Consider the following 13,535-nt stretch of genomic DNA (forward strand, 5'->3'; position numbering starts at 1 on the left):
AGTACCAAAACGGAAATGATAATTAGTATTTGTCACTATCAGTAAAGGAGATAAACTTGCAGTTACTAGTTGATTTTATTGAAACCAACTCTTTATCTTTGCATGATAATTGTATTATCTTTTTTTCCCCTCTGTTTTAGTTGCCTTTACTCTCTCTGCTATGGCTTATAGTATTGTTTTGTTATTTCAGTATTGAAATTTATAAGCACCCTAAAGAAGAGAGGATTGCGCGAACTTGGGGAACCACTGCCCCTGGCTTACCTTATGTTGAACAAACTATTACCAATGCTGGAAATTGGCTGATTGGTGGTGACCTTGAGGTTATAGAACCTATCAAGTACAATGACGGGCTTGATCATTTTCGCCTGTCCCCTTCTGAACTGCGCAACGAGTTTGCAAAGCGCAATGCAGACGCCGTGTTTGCATTCCAACTCCGGAATCCTGTCCACAATGGACATGCTCTGCTGATGACCGATACCCGAAAGCGGCTTCTTGATATGGGATACAAGAATCCTATTCTCTTGCTTCATCCATTGGGAGGTTACACCAAAGCAGATGATGTTCCACTTGAATGGCGAATGAAACAACATGAGAAGGTAAGTTATTAATATGAATACTTTTACTATGCAGATGTATGTTTAGATGACGTTTCCTGTGTGACGATATGTTGATTCCAAATATGCCTGTCTGCTCCTCTGAACAGCAAAAATTCACTTGTGTTGCTTTTGGTCTTTTTCATATAGGTGCTTGAGGATGGTGTTCTAGATCCAGAGACAACGGTGGTATCCATATTTCCATCCCCAATGCACTATGCCGGACCGACTGAGGTACAATGGCATGCAAAGGCTAGGATCAATGCAGGAGCTAACTTCTACATTGTTGGTCGGGACCCTGCAGGCATGAGCCACCCAGTTGAGAAAAGAGACCTGTATGATGCTGACCATGGGAAGAAAGTACTGAGCATGGCACCCGGACTAGAGCGTCTAAACATTCTTCCTTTCAGGGTAATTGAAGAACGAAGTTGTACATTTTTGTGTACTTATGCTTCCTTGATACAAGTAGTGATCGTTCCCATTGTTTGCAGGTTGCTGCATATGACAAGACTCAGGGCCGAATGGCATTCTTTGACCCTTCAAGGCCTCAAGACTTCCTCTTCATATCAGGCACCAAGGTATAATTACTAGAACATGACCTATTTGTCTAGGATAGTGGCCATGTTTTGTTTATATTTGTAGTACCTTAAACCATACATCCTAAACAAGGTTATTTTGCTCCGTACAGATGCGCACATTGGCGAGGAACAAGGAAAGTCCTCCTGATGGATTTATGTGCCCCGGTGGCTGGAAGGTGCTAGTTGACTATTACGACAGCTTAGTACTCTCCGGCAACGGCACAATGCCGGAAGCTGTTCCAGCTTAGGTGTGTTGTTGTTCTGCTGTATATTTGATTGGGAGAAACCTTAAGCTTATTATTCTTCTGTCATGATCTAGATTCCAACACAGGTCACTATGACTAATAATAAAAAGTTGAAAACTTTAGGGAGAAGGCATTGTGACATAATTTGCCCCCCTCTGTAATTATGGCATTTAGTGTTGCCTCTTGCACTCGGTGTGTGCCATTGTGCATGTCAACCCCTCTGTAACATATTGTGCTTGTGCTATGGATTTGGTTTGGTAGTTTTACGATTGTTATTGAGTTGCCATGCAGCAACCTATGGTTTCTATAAATTTAGAAAGGAGAAACATTTGTCATAGTCGTCACACTTGATATAATCCACACAATTTTGAGAAAAATGGGACTTTTTATTTCCAAGGAAAAATTCTTGGAAACCTATTACATGTGAAAATCCAACAGGATAATGGATATTAAGTAGTTAGCGCAAAGAGTTTACATATACTGTTTGATATATTGATTTTGGATAGTGTTGAGAGTATTGATAGAGACTCCACCTTAAAAATAAAAAAGTAAAAAAAGGCAAGTATAAACGATATCGAAATGTTAGAATCAGTGTCCCACATTATCATGAACAAAAATATGAGCTAAAACCCTCCAATGAACTATTAAAGGATCATGAAAAGAGTTGTGTTTGTGTGTGTGGGAGGAGAATGTAGTAGCTAATAGCTATGGCTGGCATTGCACAACAATAGTCAAGAAAAGACAATCTTAATTATTAAGTCACATGAAATCTATGTTGAGTCCAATTCTTATATGCCAAAGGAAAATAATACATAACTAACATTATTTCTGTTTAATAATTATAGGTTGAGATTTCCATCCCCCATAGCAATCAGAGAATCCGGCAAAGAGAATTGATCAAGTGGTGTGTGAGAAATTTCCAAAAAGTGTAAGGTGTGATGCTTAGCAGAAATTACTGTATCAAGGTTCCACAATGATTAGTGATAACTGTTAACTGATGATAATGTGATACATAAAGTTGCTCAGTGTTAAAACATTCCTTTGCAAAATCATTGTAACAATCGGCACAAAGTCATTGATCCTTTGGCCCATTCTTTCTCTTGAGATGTTGAATGTATGGTTGAAAATTGTTATACAAATATATTTTGCTTCAACAACTATAGTCTAAAAAGACATGATTAAATTGGACTGATTTTTTGTGGGTCCCCTGTATATATGATATATCTACATATAAAAAGACCATATTAGAAGTGTACTTGCCCCATGATAACAAGTGAGGATGGAGAAGCAGGTATGCCTAATGTCTCAAGGATGACAACAATAATGTGGTACAGTTATAACTGAATTTGGTGGACAACCACAACAATTCACAGGCAGAATCACTATAAGATGGACTTGTGAAGAAGCACTACATGGCAATGTGATAACAATGAATGAAATAGGGAGGAAGAGACATGTTAGAGAGCCACCTTGTGTTCCATTTCTATGGGAAGTAAGGCCAGGCATTGCTAAGAAAGATTGGAAGCCAGAGTTGTGTTCATGTAGCAGCCAGTTTCCTTGTCCTGAACCTCCACTCAAACTAATAGCCTCAGTTCCCTTTCTTTGGGAAGAAAAACCTGGAACACCACTACCTAATTTCTCACTTTTTTCTTCTTCACTGGATAACATTGTTTCCAATGATGAGAGTAGTGAAGCTATTACTGGCATGGAGCTTGAAACATTTAGGTTTGACATTGATGAGTCAATGGAGGAAAAGTCATTGGTTGAACCTGAAGTTGAAACCACATTGTGGGCAACTTGCTCAGAGACAGAGAGTTGCACAAGCAGCTATGAAACAGGAAGGTCAAGTCCAACTGGTGCCACTTTCTTAGAATGCCTATTTCCATTGTATCCACCAAAATCAGGCTTTCTTGAAAGGGATGAGAACTTTCTGTTTTCAACTCAACCAGCAGAAGTAAAGGCAGAAGAAGATGTTGATGATGGAGAGTGTACTAATGGCAGTGAGATGATGATGAGGAAGGTGCCAACACTTGGAGAACTAATCATGATGAGTAGAAGAAGAAGCTGCAGAAGGAAAGCACTTCACATGAACTGGGATCATAATCCACCTAAGGTATTAGTATAGTACAAACCTTTCTTTCTATCAGTTTTGCTTTCTAAACTAATGCTTTGATGATAATGATATTTGTGCAGGAAATGAGAAGAAAGGAAGATTTTAGATGCTTCAACTTTGTACGTGGCAACATAGTTGAGGGACTATTCAAGAGAAGCTACTTGCCGAGAATGAAACTAGTCAAGGCAAGGCAGGGGACGATGATAATAGAGCCAAAGCTCACAATATAATTTCTATTTTAAGCTGAGCAGAACATATACCACACTTGGTCTTATGTTTTCTTATCTCTTAAATTCATTCCTTTATACTACAGTTTTCTTTGATTGTTCATTGTTACCACCAATGTGCGATTTCTCCAAACACCAACTAAACTATACAAAACCTTTGCACCAGCAAGCATCATAGTTTTTCAGATAATTGTTCAATCCTTTGATAACTAGAAACTTCCGTGAGAATTGGTCGATTACTGACACAACTCATTGAAGCGAATTTGATGCAGGCAACATGTGATAAAGAGACTTGAGAACTTACATAGCTACGTGTACATTTTTCCTGAGGTAGACAAGTTGCATAACACCATGGCCAGACTAAAACATGTAACTCGAAACAGAACACAATTAGCCATTAAAAGATATATTTCTACCTACAGGATAGAACATTAATTGACAGTTAACGTTACTTCAAACAAACCTTAGGATTTTCAAAGCATTCAAAAGGTGCGAGCTATAAATTTACATGCTCAACTACTGTATGACCTAAAGAAATTCTTCTCAAAGATATAGTTTTTAAATAGTAATCCATATGGTCAATATCTATTTGTTAAGGTTTATAAACAGATATCTAAACCCCCCAAAAAGCTAAGGTTTTCTTTCAACCACAATTCACCAACTTTTGTCCGTCAAGAACTGTGAATACATAGCTACGAAGAGTCTAGAGAGTGTTCTTGGAAATTGTATCCCCAAAGCGCACAAACCATTGAGCATTCGATGAATTGTTATCCTGCTGCAGTTGAAGCCCTTCCACTTTTGATTGCTGTTGTCCCTTCCCAATCAAGAACTGTGCATAGTCCGCATTCTTGGCAGGGCCGGAGCGCATCTTGCTTGGAGGGGCTGGGAGTAGTGAGACCAGAACCCTGGCAACTTCGTGCATAGTAGGCCTTTCGGAAGGGTTTCGTTTCGTGCAAAGCAGTGCAAGCTGAAAGGTCTTCTTGACATGAGCCAAGTCAATGCAGGTAATGGAAACCTCAGGATCGACAGCCTCCATTACAGTGTTGTTATCTGCCTTGGACAATATCTAAGGAACAGGATAGGTTAGCGTAAATACTATTAAAAAGAGAAGATATTTGAATGATGCAGGGAACACATACCAGTTGATGCAAGTTAGACTCGTTATCCACTGCTTTCTTTCCAGTAAGCAACTCAAGTAGAACAATGCCAAAGCTATAAACATCTGATTTTTCATTAAGCCTTGATGTTCGGGCATATTCAGGGTCAATATAGCCTATTGTTCCAAGAACATAAGTTGAGGTGTGTGTTCTTGCACTTGAGATGGATTTGGCAGTTCCGAAGTCAGAAAGGTGTGCCTCAAAGTTCTCATCAAGTAGGATGTTCGAAGACTTAATGTCCCTGTGAACAATTCGAGGGTTGCAGTCATGATGGAGATACGCAAGGCCTTCGGCAGCTCCAACTGCAATTCTCAAGCGTGTCTCCCAATCAAGTTTCACCTTCAGTGGACCTGACAATTTGAGTGCAGAAAACAAATCAACACGTCACTAAAATATTGTGTGAACATAAAACTTAACATGAAAACATTAGTCACTGAAATATACCATGAAGAAGATCCCACAAAGAGCCATTGGCCATATAATCATAGAACAGGAGATTCCCATAGGGAGTTAGTGCATAACCATGCAACGTGACAAGATTCCTGTGCCTAATGCTGCCAATTGTTTCAAGTTCGGTCTCAAACTCCTGCAGGTTATGTGGATGCTGGTTGTACAATCGCTTAACTGCGATTGATCGGGAATTCTTCAAAGCACACTTGTATACAGTACTAGAAGCACCGTACCCTATAGCATATTTCTCACTGAGATTCTCCGTACTTCTCATTATATCATCTAAGGTGTGGATAGCCATATCCATATGAAGAATAACAAGTTTCGGTGGCCCTGATAAGTAATATTGGAAAAACAAACAAGTAAGAATTAAGGACAACAAAGTTACTAACATGTCATTTATGAAGTTCACCATACCTTGACCAATTCTGCCGGAACCTTTCACCAATTGCTTCGATTGGCTTGATTTACGGATAGCAACAGTTACCATGGCCAACAATGTGATTAAACCCAGAGCAAGACATATAACTGCAATTCTTGATACAAACACTGCACAAATAAACGGGGTAAGAAACAAGGACCATTAAATTGAAAATAAATACAAAACACTGCATACCTCTGGATTTTGGAATATGAGGACGACATATTGATCCTAGCCAATCCCCACATAATAAAGGATTTCCAAGGAAGCTGCAATATGTAACATCAAAGACAATCAATCATGGATAAAATTTGGCACGAAAGAAAATATCTAGGGTTATTTACAATACCTTTCAGCTGAAAACCGTGAAAAGTTCTTCATGGCAGGAATAACTCCAGAAAAGTTATTATAAGATAAGTTCCTAAAGCATGTACAAGTCACACTTAAGAAACTTCGGTTGAAAAATAAACAAATAGGAAATTCATGGAGCCAACAGGTATACTCACAAAGAGGTAAGACTGAAACAATTACTAAGCTGATCAGGAATCTTCCCATGCAAGTTGTTGTTATTCAAAATCCTACAATTCAGTTTCAGCAAAGGCAGAATAAGGAACATGCTATAAACAACATATCAAGAAAAAAAAAGAAAAGAGAAAAGAAAAAAAAACGCGAACACACACAAAAGAGCAGTTCACAGGAAAACGTACAGAGACATAAGGTTCTGCAGTTGGCCAAACTCTGGGGGAATGCTACCCGACAAATTGTTGGAGGACATATCACTAGGGGTAACAAAAATAAATAATTAATAAAACAAACTAAACAATGTGAACTGGTCATTAAAATGTTAAGCTTGTGAGAAAGCAGCAAGATACATGATTTGTATGCTTCTTAGATTGCCAAATTCGCCAGGCAAGGGTCCATAAAGTTGATTATGACTCAGGTTCCTGCATTTACAAAATGCAAATATTACGCAGAACTTAGTCTAAGAAACCCCAAAAGAGTTTAAAACTAAATGTTTTTGGTAGTTTCAATCTTACAGTGTCAAAAGGTGCTCCAGATAACCCACAGATGCTGGTACATGCCCAGAAAAATAATTGCTAGACAGATCCCTGAAACAATAGATTAATAATTATTCAATATTTAATTTTCAGCATATGATATACAATTCATGAGGGGAGGGAAGGGCTACATGAAACTTACAGGGTATCAAGATTTATGATGTGTCCCAGCTCGGTAGGAATGCTCCCTTTGAAATTGTTAGCAGAGAGATTGCTGGAAATTAAATAATTTCACTCTCGACACAAAATAAGAAAAACATTTTACATAAACTCTATATAAAGTGAAAAAAGTTTTTTTTTCCATGACATACAGGTAGGTCAAACTCTCAAGGCTGCGGAAGCTAAGTGGGATGGAGCCGCTTAACTGATTTCCATGAACATTACTACATAAGATAAACAAATGAAAACACAAGACCCAGTATAAGTTATATTCAAACAAAAGAAGATTCTGTTTTTCAAAGTCCCTCAGCTCATTGGCAGCGTGCAGATATCTTACAACTGATTCAATGCAGTACAAGAGCTTATATTATGCGGAATAGACCCTACAAGATGGTTGTTGGCAAGATTCCTGAACATAAGAAACAGGAGGAACTTAATACAACTGGCACATAAAGAAGTGATTCTATATATATATTTTTTTTAAATAAGAATGAATCATACTCACAATTCAAAAAGGTGTTCAAGTTTTCCAATCTCATTAGGAATTCTACCCACCAGTTGATTGTCATTTAATTGCCTACAATAACAAATTAGTTATAAATAATTACATGCAGTGAAAAGAGGACCAAGATGATACAATCAGAAACAGACTCACAAGTAGCTCAATTTCGACATGTTGCCAAGTTCTGCAGGTATTGGACCAGTAAGCTTGTTTCCATGAAGATACCTGTATAATCAACGTGCTCAGGCAAGAACAAATAGTGAAGCAATTTCAATCAATGTGAAGTTACACTTACAGCTTGCCAGTGAAGGACAAATTGCCTAGTATTGGAGGGATAGGGCCTACTAATTCATTCTCACTCAAATCCCTGCAAAATCATTAGTGCAGTTTTAATAAGCATTCCAACAGTAAATGAAAGATATTATGGACCTAACAGACATGATGTATGATTATCTTTTCTTACAGAATTGCTAGGGCTTGCATTAAACCAATTACTTCTGGAATCTTCCCAGTTAGTCTATTTCCTTGAAGTGACCTAGAAAGATAGTCATAACACGATAATGATTATGGAAATAATACCCTCAGTATCGGGGTTAATCATTAAGAGACAGAAAATACAAATCAAGTGATCATATCGATGCTAATAACTACAATAATTCCTTAGCCAGAATACTCACAATGTAGCCACTTGAAGAAATCCAATATTATAGGGAATCTCTCCAGAAATCTGATTATATGAGATGTCCCTGAAAATTCAATGATAACATAGAGTCACACTGCAAGACTACAGAAAAGAAATACAGACATTGAAAGCACCAGAAAATTTACATACAAGATTTCAAAACTTGTACAGTTCCCAATGCTGTCAGGTATAGTTCCAGTCAAGTTATTGCCTCTTACATCACTGGGAAGTCAAGCAAAATAATAAAGAATAAGAAAGGTCAAAACTTAAAAACCAAAAGGAAGAACATAAGATACAACAAAGAGAAGCCTCAGGTGTATGCAAAGGGGTACTTACAAGTACCACAGACCAGTTAATTGACAGATATCAGGGGACAAAGTTCCAGTCAACATGTTCCCTCGCAATCCACTATACCAATGCATAATCAAAATTAACCGTTTGGAGATTAGTGCAAAAACCAGGAAACATCCATCCGTAAATGAAAATTATACAAAGAAAGGAGAATACACACAGGTACTGCAAGACTTCATTCCAATAGAGTAGTCTAGGTATCTCTCCAATGAGCTTGTTTTGTGCAAGATCGCTGCAAATGAAAGAATGCAATTATTAGAATGTATTCATGAATAAAAGGACTTGCAATGGAACATGACATGCAGAAAATCAGAAATATCCAAATAAAGATTACCACCAAGATTAATGCACATTTGAATTTGATTGAAATACATGGCATAACCCCAAGCTCATAAAATTTACACTTAAATGAACTTACAGGGTTTTCAGGTTTGGGATTTGGGATAAAGTTGTGGGGATGGGACCAGTCAACTGATTCCTCTTCAAATTCCTGCATTTGCCAACAAAACATAAAACTCTCCCATCCACATGAAACACGACAAACTTCAAGATAATATACTGTTTTAAAACTTACAAAAACTCAAGCTGCTTCAGCTTTGATATGGAGAAAGGTATATCACCATATAGCTGATTGTCAGACAAATCCCTACAATTTCATGACATAAGTAATGGTATCAGAAGTTATAACATAGGTAAAACAATTAATTGAATTAGAGAAGGGCAACATGCAAACAGGGCAAAGTACTAGAAAGCACGTACAGATGGGTAAGATCAGCACAGTTCCCAATTTCATCTGGTATTTGACCGGATAATTTGTTCCCCTGCAGGTCTCTGTGATTGTAACATAGAATTCAGATCGAATACTTGTGCAAACTAAGTGACATCAGAAATTTACGTGTAGTAGGTTCAACTAGATGAACATCACCATGAACATTAAGATAAACATACGTACAGGGATTGCAAGTTTCTTAAATCACCAATGGCTGGTGATATTTCCCCGCCCAGTAACAAGCTCGACAAGTTCCTTCAGGAAAAGAAACAGACAAAGCACTTCAATTTATAATACTCCAGGTAATAGTTAACACTACTTATAGATTAAAAGAAATTGCAGCCAATCAGAGTAATTAATATAACTTAAGCAACTAATCCAAATTCCAAAGGAGAAGAAACATACAGAGAAATCACGGTGAAGCTAGAATTGTCACAGAAGATGCCACGCCATGAGCAGAAGTCTTCGTTGTGGACATCGTCCCAATCATGCAGAACATCTGCCATATTGTTGAAGGAAGCCTTGATTGACATCAATGCTTGTCCTGTGCATTTTAGAGTCATATGAGTTCCAAGTTTTACAGCTATCTCAAAGTCCTATGAACTTGTTTGCAAACTATGCTTACATTAAGGCTATATTTTTATTAATATGACTAGCTAGGACTTCATACATTCATTCCACAACACAAGTAAAATATAAATACTAGGGAAAATATGTAGCTAACAAATTAAGCAAGGTAGCCATTTGCAAAACACACCACACCAAAAAAGAAAATAATTTAGAGAACTAACGAGTAAAAAATAAAATTATAAGTACATTACTGAAAAGGGGGGTATGTAACTTGTCCAAGGGGCTCAGAGGAATAAAGGTAGTAAATAGTGTTCTGGTGACGTATCATGGACGTCGAGACACCCATGGCAATAGAAAATTATTCAAGCACACCGAAAGCAACACTATGAAGTATAAACTTTAAGAACAAGGATGAAATCCAAATTAAAACTAGTGTGTAGAATAATTTTTGACCCATTACAAATGTATTATACTGTTTTTAGCAGGTGATTATTTTAATTTTAACTATGGTTGTAAGTTACTTCGTTATAGTTATACCAGAATTATTAAAATATTAATTAATTAATTGATTAATTAATTGTGAATATTTAACAAAGTCATAATGTACTAAATAGAAGTAACTCCTAATCATCATATTAGTATGATTATGTCAAGATTAATACGCATCGTTGCTGTAGCAAATAGTCAGAGAATCATATCATAGTATTATGATTACAGTTCAATGTGATTCGCTCATCATCACAACACAAAAAGGTTTCAATGATAAACAAAAATAGTAGTACATGATTTCCTCTCCTGTTTTCAGCCAATTGCAAACCACTCATCATAATCACGCTTATTAAATTTAATTTTGAAAAATAAAAAAAGGAATAATATAATATATCACCGAAGCCAACAAATTTTGTAGTAAGCACCGACAAACAATCGCACTACGACTACGCTTGAGTGACCTTCTACAACTCGATAGATTAAATAACAACAGAAGAAAAAAAAAACGTTTCATTTCATTTTACCAAAAAAACTGATTTGAAAGCGTAGAGAAAAGTAGCTGAGTATTGTTCCAAGTTCCAACTCTCTTTAAAAACCAATGAACGAACAAGTCAACATTTTTCAGTCCTAAACTGAGAAATAATACATAATGCAAGATGAAATTTTGGAGAGCGAAGTGAGCAAAAGGAAGCTAAGTGAGAATAGAATGGTAATGAATGCAGAGACGAACCTTCTTCAGTGAGTGGATGAACAAACGGAAAAAAGAGGAACGGCAGCATCACCATTAACAGAGGAGGAAACAGCACCGGCCTTTTCCTCTGCCGGCGGCTACCATGGAACAACAGCAGCAGCTCATCATCCTCCATTGAGAATGAAAATGAAAATGACAATGAGAAAGAAAATGAGGTTCCACAATCACTAGTAGAGGAGGACGACGATGTTAGTGAGCTAGCTATGCTTGGTAGACAGAGAGAAAGAGAGAGAGAGTGCAGGCGTTTGGCGTGACCTGTAAGGTAAACACTGAAGCAGTGTTTTATGAAGAGAGAGAGAGAGTAAGGTTAGCAAACGGCGGTGAAGAGACGTTAACGGGTGACAGCGAGTGTATGTAGCCGCCGTCATTCGTACTCGCCGTTTCCCAGTGCATTAGCCTTCTCTAATTTGACAGCTACTCCCTTTTTCATCATTTCATCCACACGCGCTTACCTCATCGCGTGACTTTCACTATCACCATCTCCTACCTCCTTTTACAGTTTAGACTCTAGACAACTACTCTTCTGATTCAAGTGATTGCACGCGCTAGAGTGAGCGTGGATATTGCCTGATGTACAATTTTAGAGGCTGGAGCGTGTGTGCATGTGGCGCGTGATAAACTAAGGTTGTGATTGGGACTGTGATTGTATTGATAATGGTAGTACTAAAAAGAGATATATAAGGCTTAAAAAGAAACTTTTACTTTAATAAGATAAAAATATTAAATTAAATAAACGTAGCTTAATAGCACTTTTTAGAAGTTTTGTCTTCACCCGCTGGAGCCCTACTATTTGAATAGTTTTTGTTAGTTTGATTTTGATGTTATTGATTACTTTAAAAAGGATAGTGAAGGGGGGACGAAGATGATGAGTTCCTCGGGAGGGAACTATCCTTCAACATTGAAAAGCAACGCATAGTTATGTGTGTGTTCCTCTCAACTCTCAATAACTTGATCCAGGAGTTCTTATCCACTATCAGCAGCACTAGCATTATATGAGAATTAAAATGGTTTTTCCTCTGATTAATATGGATTTGGGGGAGGGATCAATTCACTAATTTACCTAAATAAGTATTGAATATTTAAATAAAATTTATTTTTTATCTTTTTTAGAATTAAAAATTTAAATATAAAATAACTTATTTATAAACTATTTTTAATGTAATTATTTATTATTTAAATTATTTTTTTTAAATAATTAAATTATTTATTCAAACTAAACGTTAATAAATATTGAATATTTAAATAAATTTTATTTTTTTATCGGTTTCTACTTTTCTGGTATATCCCATTTATTAAAGTTGCAGCCATTCCTTGTGCATAGCTTAGTTAAAACTGCTAGCACTGTGTAAGCATTTATTTTACATTAGCTTTTAAAAATTCATATACAGGTGTGTGGGGATAACACTCATTTAAAAAAAGGTACACAAATAGCAGACCTATTTTTTTCTATCACACTTGATGATTTTCATAATAATGTTGATAAAGGTGTTTTTCGTTTTTATACGTATGTAACACCTTTATTTATTCCTGCAAGTAAACTATTTATTACTAGGACTATTGGTATTAAATAGACAAATCTTAATAAGTTAATTCAACGTTATTAGCAATCTCCCATTCCCTTTGGAATATTCTAAATTCGTTCTTATACACATGTATGTATGATATAATAATTCATTAATAATTTATTATAAGTGAAGAATATAGTATGAAAATGAAGTGCTTTTCTTTGTTGGGGAAAGGTAAACAAAGACTGAACAATGGGGCATAAGTTTCTGGAAAGAGGGTGGGTTCTTAAGAGGAATTATAAATATAAATGTGAAGGAAGCGAAGAAGAAAATGCAATGGGTGATGAATGTGCAGCTTTGCACAGTTGAGCAATAAAACAGGGTTTACAACATAGCAATGTATAAAGCTGACTATGCTATTGCTGAGTCGTTTTCCTCTATTGAGTCTTCAATTAGAACTGTCTTCTCTTGATTTGGTAATTATCCTTTTGCCCCCTTTTGTAAATATTTTATTTCTTCCTTTAACTTACTCACTTTTTAGTTCTTCCTCTTGTTTTTTTGCAATGAAAAGGGTTACCGTTTTTTCTCTTTTTCCACTTCAGTGTGACTTGCGGATATTGTGAACCATTTATCATTTACATTTATGCATATTTATTGGCCCAACAATCAAGGTGCAACCCTGGCCGTTGATCTTAGATCAAATGCTTGGCTTCTCTCTATAGTCTATTTTAAAGCAACAAGGTAGCTTCTGAATGTCTCATAAAGTGGGATGCCAAAATTTAATGTTCTCTAATCAATTGGCCCAGTATTAGGTTTACATTTGTATGATTTTCTTAGCTAGTAAAAAATAAAAAATCTTAATTAAAAACTAAAACTTTAGAATATTTTTAAGAATTTGTTTAATGTTAATGTATT

General features: G+C 36.4%; 3 protein-coding genes across 4 annotated transcripts in view; 2 read left to right on the plus strand and 1 right to left on the minus strand.

Moving 5' to 3' along the window:
- Positions 1-2,573, plus strand: part of LOC107617875 (ATP sulfurylase 1, chloroplastic) — a 3,975-nt gene extending 1,402 nt beyond the window's left edge. The window contains exons 2-6 of the mRNA XM_016319750.2: positions 191-596; positions 744-1,004; positions 1,085-1,171; positions 1,282-1,419; positions 2,262-2,573. Of these exons, the coding sequence (XP_016175236.1) occupies positions 191-596; positions 744-1,004; positions 1,085-1,171; positions 1,282-1,419 (892 nt within the window). The 3' untranslated portion in view covers positions 2,262-2,573. The remainder of the gene's footprint in view (positions 1-190; positions 597-743; positions 1,005-1,084; positions 1,172-1,281; positions 1,420-2,261) is intronic.
- Positions 2,636-3,920, plus strand: LOC107617874. The gene is made up of 2 exons (XM_016319749.2): positions 2,636-3,529; positions 3,610-3,920. The coding sequence occupies exons 1-2, from the start codon at positions 2,846-2,848 to the stop codon at positions 3,757-3,759; spliced, it is 834 nt and encodes a 277-aa protein (XP_016175235.1). The 5' UTR covers positions 2,636-2,845; the 3' UTR covers positions 3,760-3,920.
- LOC107618975 (LRR receptor-like serine/threonine-protein kinase ERL1) lies at positions 4,127-11,442 on the minus strand. 2 transcript variants are annotated; one of them, XM_016321169.2, is made up of 27 exons: positions 11,095-11,434; positions 9,711-9,849; positions 9,489-9,560; positions 9,296-9,367; positions 9,111-9,182; positions 8,955-9,026; positions 8,697-8,768; positions 8,522-8,593; positions 8,336-8,407; positions 8,181-8,249; positions 7,967-8,038; positions 7,799-7,870; positions 7,657-7,728; positions 7,507-7,578; positions 7,339-7,410; positions 7,154-7,225; positions 6,985-7,056; positions 6,822-6,893; positions 6,657-6,728; positions 6,492-6,563; positions 6,291-6,362; positions 6,134-6,205; positions 5,980-6,053; positions 5,781-5,912; positions 5,358-5,696; positions 4,896-5,263; positions 4,127-4,822 (listed from the first exon to the last, which is right to left on the minus strand). In XM_016321169.2, exons 1-27 carry the CDS (start codon positions 11,228-11,230, stop codon positions 4,460-4,462), a joined length of 2,988 nt encoding a protein of 995 aa, XP_016176655.1. In that variant the 5' UTR covers positions 11,231-11,434; the 3' UTR covers positions 4,127-4,459. The 2 variants fall into 2 exon arrangements, with proteins under 2 accessions (XP_016176655.1, XP_016176654.1); XM_016321168.2 differs by having other exon boundaries at positions 5,358-5,912; positions 11,095-11,442.

This window comes from Arachis ipaensis, chromosome B09 (genome assembly GCF_000816755.2).
Source record: "Arachis ipaensis cultivar K30076 chromosome B09, Araip1.1, whole genome shotgun sequence".
Classification (NCBI taxonomy): Eukaryota; Viridiplantae; Streptophyta; class Magnoliopsida; order Fabales; family Fabaceae; genus Arachis; species Arachis ipaensis.